The 9,050-nt window shown below is 31.8% G+C and overlaps 1 protein-coding gene across 1 annotated transcript in view; it reads left to right on the top strand.

The window, feature by feature from the left end:
* Positions 1-24: 24 nt before the first annotated feature.
* The window catches only part of LOC127738586 (ESF1 homolog), a 33,954-nt gene continuing 24,928 nt past the window's right edge, over positions 25-9,050 (top strand). Inside the window, exons 1-3 of the mRNA XM_052249897.1 lie at positions 25-74; positions 3,930-4,286; positions 7,399-7,512. Of these exons, the coding sequence (XP_052105857.1) occupies positions 3,938-4,286; positions 7,399-7,512 (463 nt within the window). The 5' untranslated portion in view covers positions 25-74; positions 3,930-3,937. The remainder of the gene's footprint in view (positions 75-3,929; positions 4,287-7,398; positions 7,513-9,050) is intronic.

Raw genomic sequence — 9,050 nt, 5'->3', positions numbered from 1 at the left:
CAAATAAAATTCCGAACACTTACTTCCGGTTTAAAATAACACAACACGTGAAAGAACAAACTGTTAAATTTATTGTAAGTCTTCTTGTATCGGTTAATATACAGTTTTGATTTATGGTCGGGCAATAGATAACAGAAGATAAGAAAAATTAGGTTTCAGATTAACATAAGCTCTACAGCACTTTTGACCAAATGGCAAATATATGGAACAAATACATTCATAACTACTGTAACATCTTAGAATGTTTAAAAAAATATCACACTCAGACAAAACAAATACTAAATACCCAGGGGTTTTTTTTAATAGTGGTTCTGATTTGCATCCATTTTGGCCTTTATGTTTTGATCAAGTACATGTATGCATCCCGGCATTCCCGCTGCATGAAATTTTAAAATATATCAGCTGTGTACAGTAGTGTCCGGTAATTCTGTCGGTCCAGTAAATCCGCCCACTCCCATTTACTTCTGTAATCGTCACTTCCGTGAATATTTCGTCTTCTATTTATTCACAGGAACTGTACTTATCATTAGACATTACTGCATGTCAAATGTTAAAGAAAAATCCTTTATAACGAAAATATCTAGTGATATATATAATACAGTTTCTAAAGCTAACGATAATCTATTATTGCTTACAAAACTCGTTTCTGCCTTGATATATATTTTTTTTTTGATTGTCTGGAATCCCTTTATAAGTGGTCTATTTATAGGTCACCTTTACCTTTCATAAATATTATATCAACTGGCCCTCAATACATATTTACTGCCCATTGGCGGATTTACAGGACAAACACATTTCCGATAAAAACACAGATGACCCACTTGTTTTGTTGATTTTAAAATTTATTTCAGATATTTTTTGGGAAATGAGATAAACTACTCAAAATTGATTTGTCAGTGAATCGATTTATGTTAAATTTGATACAATTTGTATATAGTTAAGCAGAAATACATACGGTTAAAGCCTTATGTGGGCGGATTTACCGGACTGCATTGTATATATATTTATTATAAATATTGTGAAGTGACAAAATGCAATAGGTGATGTTCTGAAACTAACTACCTTTATAATTGCCAAAACATTGCATGGGTGCTCCACATTTACAACCTCATTTCCGATAGTGTCCAGGGTTCTCGTAAAGGCTCATATACACATTCTAGACTTATAGTTATTTGTGTCTGGGCACGCTGTTTCATAAACATGTACGTCTTGGGGATGCATCCTGATAACACTAGCTGAGTCCAGTTATCATCAGAATTATTCCTCTGCAATCAAAAAGTAGCTGAAAACGTGCTTCTTGTCAATATTTTAACCTCAAATTTACTTTTGTTTTCGGTCATTATTATGCATAATGGTAAATCCAGAGAGAGTTGAAAAATAATTATGATCACATGGTCGACTTACGCTAATTGGATAAACACTAAGAAGATCGAAATCTGTTTACATAAGCAGATTTACCTATTAACGGCGATAAATTTGTCAAAGAAGCCAAGTAATTATCAAATGATTGCAACCAAATATATTATATTCTAATGAATAATTAAATTATGCAACACAAACAATGTAGGTGATTAATTGGATTGTAACTAGTTAGATGCAATTAGCAGAAGAACAAGTTTAATAATAATAAAAAAAAACATTATGAAGTTAAAAGTTCGATATTTATTTATTTTTAAAAACTGAAGGATTTTACTTATATTTGGACATTTCCATTGTTTTGAATTCTGATCATTTTTCATTGTAGTAATATGAAAGAATTTGATGAAAATCATTGTACTTTCAACAGTTGCACTTATAAGTAATTAATATATAAAACTATATGATTTAATAAATTGGGATGTGGTATGATCATGATGATTGCAAACGAGACAACTATTCTCAGAAGACATAAGGGCAAGGATGCAAACAACTACAATTCACTTTCTGTTTACAGCCTTCAACAATGAGAAAACCCCATATATTCAATGTTTTTATTGGGATTTAGTTTAATAACAAAGATTTGTTTGTTGTATAAAATCATAATGTACTATTAACCTGACTTAATCCGTGTTCATGGTGTTAAAAAATCATTCCATTCATCTGAGGAAGTGCAATAAGCCAGTTTTATAGAAGACTGTTCATATTAAAACCACATGACATACTATGGACTTGTCAGAATTGACTGGGACTCACCATTTCCAAAAGTGATGAGTCCCAGGACTCACCAAAGAAATATCCTAGTGAGAACCCTTGTGTCACTATTTATAAAACGATATTATTTAAAAAAGATAGAAGCCAGCTTTCCATAAAATTTGAAACCTTTCTGTTCCCCCTTTTACACCAGAAGCTTGAATTGGCATCACAATTTAAGTTCCTCAAAAACATGATGAAAATGTCAATATTTAAAATATTTCAATACAAACTATTGCTTTGTATGGAATTAAGCTTAAGTCATTAATATAAATGAAGTTTTCACAATTTTATTTGTATATGCTAATTACAACAATATTTTTTTAATTGTCCACTACAAACCCCTACATGTACAGTAAGATCTTATACTGTTGATTGATTATATGCAACCGGCTTCAAATTCACCATGAACGCCACTTTGCATTTTAAATTTATTAGGGAAAACACAGCCATTTAAAGTATTATTAAAATTGGAATTATCTTCCTTTATTTATAATTGTATTTGAACTAACTACTTTTATGGACAAAATGACAAGCAGTGGTTATAAAAGTAAATTGTTTTTAAAGCCTTTTCTGATGAAAGCTGACATATATATATTTGGACAAATAGCCATTTGAAGTTATTTTTTGTAAATGACTATTTTCAGTGATTTCCTTGACTGATACATGTATATGAAAACTTAAAAACGACTAACGATTTTAGATTTACTATAACATGTGTATTGATTTTTTTCTATTGTATTTTAGGACTTTGTCCTCTTATATGCAAGTGTACTTCAACATGTTCAATGTATAGAAATGATTAATGCCGAAAAGTTTAAATTAAAAACTTTAGAAATATGACATTGCAATTACAATACATGCTTTTAGAATGTTAAACCAAAAACAAAACAAAATAAATGAAAAAGAAACCAAAAGAAACACAACAATTTAAGTTGTTGATATGCATGCATATGTATGATCATGAATAAAAGAAGATGTGGGGGTATATACATAAGTGAGAGATTGTCAGGGCTAATATGCATAAAACCACTTAAGTTAAGATATCCAATCGTAGTACAAATTTATCGTAGGACATGTAGAAAAATCCGTCCGTTCGGAACAAATCTTAACTGAAGTAGCTTTATGCAAACAGGCCCAGTATTCCTACCAAAGGTTGGTGGTTCTCTCCTGGCAGTCAGGCTTCCTCCACAAATAAAAACTGGCCGCCACTAAATAGCACAATAGTACTGAAAGTAGGGTTTAACACAGATCGATCAATCAATGATCAGTGAGACAATAACCCAACAATAATACATCATATTTTTAACTAAATGTAATACTTAAAAAATATCAAGAAAGGAGATCAACTGCCAGTCTCTCACAATAGACAGATTTTGGGACAATGAACAGGAGCTCCTGAAGGTTATTGGTGCATATTTGTTTTATTTATCATCATACTTTTTGATAATCAGATATACAAATTTGTAGGTAAACTATGCTCCTTTAGATAGTTTACAATTCACTAGTAGAAATGAAAGCCAGGAAGAGTTTTATCTTCCGTCATATTGTTGAAGGTCTTTCAGTACCATAACCTTAGTGGTAAAGACCCAAATGGACCTTTCTACCATTTATGCTCTCTCCTAGATCATATCAAGCTATAAATTATCTTGTGTCTATAAAAGTTAAAATAATAGTGAATTCACAGAGCCTTAGACAGCTGTATGATCATGGACACAACTATCTTATAGTATTTAAAACTCTTTAGCCTTTTCTTTCAGAAAAAAAGATGGATGAAATAAGTAAAGATAGCAGATTTTCACAGATCAAAAATGATCCAAAATTCAGAAGAATGCCAAGAAAAGAAAAGAAAGTTAAAATTGATAAAAGATTTAAAGATATGTTTAGTGATAAAAAATTCAAATTGAAATACTCTGTTGATAAACGTGGACGACCTATCCAGTCAACAACAGATGAAAACTTCAAGAAGTATTACGACATATCAGACAGTGATGATGATGAAAAGGAAAAGGAGGAGGAGGACGATGACGAGGAAGATAATGGTGAGGAATCAAATAAAACACCTAAGAAGTCATCACAAAAGCAGAAGTTAAAAATCACATTACAACAATCTTCAGGTAAATAATGCACTGTGTGAAAAAATAAACTACAAAATGTACATATAAGAATGAATTCTTCTGCTCTATACAATTAAATTTAGAGTGTTTTTTTATGATGAACTCGTCTGAAATTACACAAAGTATGTAATCTGACATATGTTATGTGCTTACAATTTTTTTTTATTTCGCTACTTTGTTTTATAAAAATTGCAGAACTCAAAAGCTTTATTATATATACAGTACAAATTTCGCGAAAGGCTTCCCAAACTCCGAACACCAAGTTTTTTCTTGGTGTGACACCAGGAAACTCCGACATCCCTCCCTAAATTCTCGGAGAAATTTGGGAGTATTCCCTCCGACTTCCGCGTAAATTCGCTACCTTTTGTTTATTGTATTAGCGAAATCTCTCCCAGTCCGGTGTGACGCGGTGTCACACCAGGTTATTAATTGCCCTAATCCTTCTGATCTATACCGGCACGCGACAGTCAAGGTATGTGAGATTACTTATGTAATTAAACAATTGTATTTCCTGTTGATAATCAGGTTATATTTCTGATTGCTTGAAACAAATAAAAGATTTAAAAGTAAAAAAGTTGTTGTTAATTCTTTCAATTACACTGTACATTTAAAAATAGTTTTATTAAAAAAAAACTATATTTGATTTTTACCTCGTTTTTTTTCTGGTCAGTAAATTAATATTTAATTTACAAAAGAGATATACTTGTGTAAAAATAAACGGAGACTTACGCTGAATAAATGTGGGCAGTTTAAAGGAAAATTACATGTCTCAAAGTTTTGTATACAAGTAAAAAAGTAAATATTATTCACTATTCGTTATGCTAAGTCCACGCCATTTTCATTTTACGATTACATAATTGCTTGAAACAAATTAAAGATTTAAAAGCAGAATGTTGTTGTTAATTCTTTCAATTGCATTAAAGTTTTATAACAAAAACTATACTTGATTTTGACCTTGTTTAAGTTCATCGGTAAATTATTTTATTTACGAAAAGAGACATACTTGCGTAAAAATAAACGGAAACTAACGCTGAATATAAAAGTGAGTTTAAAGAAAATTACGTGTCTCAAAATTTGTATATGCAAGTAAAAAAGGAAAATACTATTCACCATTCGTTATGCCTAATAAGTCTACGGCATTTCTTTAGGATAAATAATTACATTTCGGCTACAACAGGAATACTTCTATAGCTGCATCAACTCGTCGTTGCATAATATTCATTTACGTACAATGAATGTAAACTTGTGTGTTGTATAAAGGACAGTGGTTTTTAATTTTTTTAAAAGAAATTAATTGCCGTGGGAAGACGATACACATCTCAGTGATCAACAGTCCGTGGTTGAACTTTGAACTTGACTTCGCTCACAATATTGAATGCTAAAAATAGTGACATCAGTTTTGTCCACGAGATTTTTATTTGGCGGGAAATATTATCACTTAACAGTTAACTCAGGTGACCTTTCTGGATGACCGTGGGAAAATTCATTCGGGGTTTAAATTTGCTTTGGAATGATTGACATTTGTATACCTTAAGATTGAGGCTCTAGAAGGTCCTTTTACAATTGATTAACCGAAATCTAAAATATAATCCTTTTCTGAATAAACGAACACCAGCCTTTTAATTTTACGTTTCTCAGTCAACACAGGACATAAACCTGGACATTATTATTCGTCCATGGTCAACAGTATACATAAATGGTAGATGAAAACAGGATGCATGTCGTTCAGTTCCTGTTGGGCGTTGGTAGAGATCCTCTGTGAAAATGTGTAGATCGTAAAAATCCGATCAACATTTTTTTCACATATTTCTTTCTTGTAGAACACGATATAATTTCATTTAAATATTCTATAGTATTAATTGTTGAAATACTTCTTTTTTTTTATTTCGCTAAGGACTTTAAACGAGCAGTAAAATACGGATTGCGCCCATCCAATTTTATTTTAAATAATAACAATAACAGATCATAACAGAGATAAACAACACATGATTTTTTTTTCTTCATATAATTAAATTAGGTTGTGATTATTGTGTTGTGTCTGGGCGGGGAATGTCTCTCAGTGTTGTGTTTTTATGAATATAGGGCACATTGCATACAAAACGTTTTCCCTTCGTTCAACAGAGTTGTCACTTTACAGTTTCTTTTCTGAGTTCAAATATTTCAAGTCGGTAATCTACCGAGGTAATGAAACATAATATTTTAAATTGAAAGTAACAGAATTCACTTGTTGATCCGATAAATTAACTCTTGGGTTTAGATTGGACAAATTACCGTAAAAACATCATTTTGTTTTAAGCCAGTTGATATTTATATATTGAACAATTAATGAAACGGATATTGCTCACTGAGTAGGTCATAAAAGATTCTAATTGTAGTAAAATCATCTTTGTTGAAAAAACAAAAATTATGACCTGACCGGACTATAATAAAAATACAAAATAAGTGTTTTATTCGTATTTTTATACGTTTGTACGTTTTATTTCAAATGACAATGACATGGGGCAAATACATACAAGAATAATTATCTTATTTTGAATGAAAATGTCACATTTTTATCTGTCAAAGAAAGGAAATTTTAATACCGTGTTTAAAGCACACAGGTGCAATCAAGATCGATTAAATGTACAAAGGTAATAAATCTGGCTAATCCGATTATGTTGTCACGCGTCATTCATTTTCAGTACATCCGATGGGCAATAAACCAATTAACAGCCACGCGGTGTTGGGAGAGAATCTTTGGAGGAAATTGGGAGTATAATCCGTGATTCGCGGTGTGACACCGCTACACTCCGAAATCCGTGATTAGAGTTCGCGATTACAAACTCTCTGTGCGTACTGTATAATTGCTTTTCCTGCCCATGAAACTAATTTGTTTGTAATGAGGATCTGATTAAAATCATACTTTCAACTGTCATATACACAGAGAGGTATTTCAGAGGGAATCACACATAGTCACTGATGAAATCACCTATATAGTAGTGGTATTCCCTGTCATGATTTCCTGCATTTAGTTATACTGAATATAGTTCTCTTATGCTTACGATGTATTTATATGCTTTTCAATTAAAAATACATGTACTATTGCTCATTTAAAAATATTTATTTTCTTTAGATGTCCATGAGGAATTAGAAAAATCCTGTAATAATGATGATCATGAAGAATTAGAAAAAGACTCTGATAATGATGAAGAAGACAAGGAAGACGAATCAGAGTCAGATGAATCAGGTACAAAATGTGTATTTCACAAATATAGTAAACCAAAACATTTAGAAGTTTAATGAATTTAAAATTTCTTTTTATAATTCTCAGCTGATTTAACTTCTTTTTATACGACCGCAAAAATAAAAAAAAATTTGGTCGTATATTGGTATCACGTTTTCGTCGTCGTCAGCGTCATCCAAAGACAGATGGTTTCCGGATAATAACTTTAGTATAAGTAAATAGAAATCAATAAAATTTTAACACAAGGTTTATAACCACTAAAGGAAGGTTGGGATTGATTTTGGGGGTTATGGTTCCAACTGTTTAGGAATTAGGGTCCAAAAAAGGGGCCCAATTAAGCATTTTTGTAGTTTCCAGACAATTACTTGTGTTAAAGTGTATGAATCTCTCTGAAATTATACCACAAGTTTCCATACTACAAAGGGATGGTTAGGATTGACTTTGGGGGGTTATGGCTCAAACCATTTAGGAATTAGGGGAAAAACAAGGGTTTTTCTGGTTAAAGGACAATTGAGACAATTTAAAAGCAGTGTAAGGGAGGTAATCAAAATCAAAATCCAAATCAATTAAAATAACAATGTTTGATTACCTCCCTTACACTGCTTGTAAATTATGTATTAAGAAATGATGATTGTCTGAGATACTGACCATAACTTGAGGGAAAGAATTAGTTTTTGGAATAAGGGAAAGGGGGGAGGTGAAAAAAATTGGAGGGGGACAATTTTTCTCATTTCAGATTTCAGAAATTAAAAGAAAATTTCTTCAAATATTTTATTTTGGGGGGTTAATATTCAACAGCATAGTGTAATGCACAAACGCAAACAAAGGGGGGTAACATTTTTTGTTGTTGGGGGGGGATCAATTCGCATAGTGTATTGCACAAAAACAAAAAATTGAATATAAATTCAAATCATAAAACCAATTTGAAGTTCTTTGACTACAGTTATTCTGTGTCAGAAACCTATTATGTGTCAAAAATTTAATAACAATCCAAATTCAGACCTGTACCAAGCATAAATATTGTGTCCATTTTGGCCTCAACTTTTCAGGGTTGGACATCTGCGGTCATATACAGCTGCGCTCAGCGAAGCAATTATTTTTTTGTTTCAACATGATTTGCTTGATCTGAGTTCTTCATCATTCAAAAATTCCTTTTTATTATGCATGTTATATTGCTGTTCTATGATTTTTGTCTCGCCTTGACGGAGTCAAAAAGCGAGACACAGGTATGCTGTTTCCGGCGTCGGCGTCAACAATGTATTAGTTTGTGATTAGGTCTAGTTCATGGTGAACCACTAGTGGTAGGTTAATGATATTTGGTATGCAGTTGTATTAGCATTGGCACATCTCATTACCATGGAGATTATTTGGCCCAGCCCCCTCAGTCAAGGTCTATTGACTTTGAAACTTTTCATAGTTTACATGTATTAGTTTGTGATTAGATCAGTTTAAGATGAACTGCTAATGTTAAGTCAATGATATTTGGTATGCAAATGTATTGGCATTTGCAAGTATCCTTTCCATGGAGATTATATAGCCCC

The sequence above is a fragment of the Mytilus californianus genome, unplaced genomic scaffold, assembly GCF_021869535.1.
Source record: "Mytilus californianus isolate M0D057914Y unplaced genomic scaffold, xbMytCali1.0.p SCAF_4, whole genome shotgun sequence".
Taxonomy (NCBI): domain Eukaryota; kingdom Metazoa; phylum Mollusca; class Bivalvia; order Mytilida; family Mytilidae; genus Mytilus; species Mytilus californianus.
The sequence above is the reverse complement of the archived record's forward strand: the minus strand, read 5'-3'. Positions and strand labels throughout refer to the sequence as shown.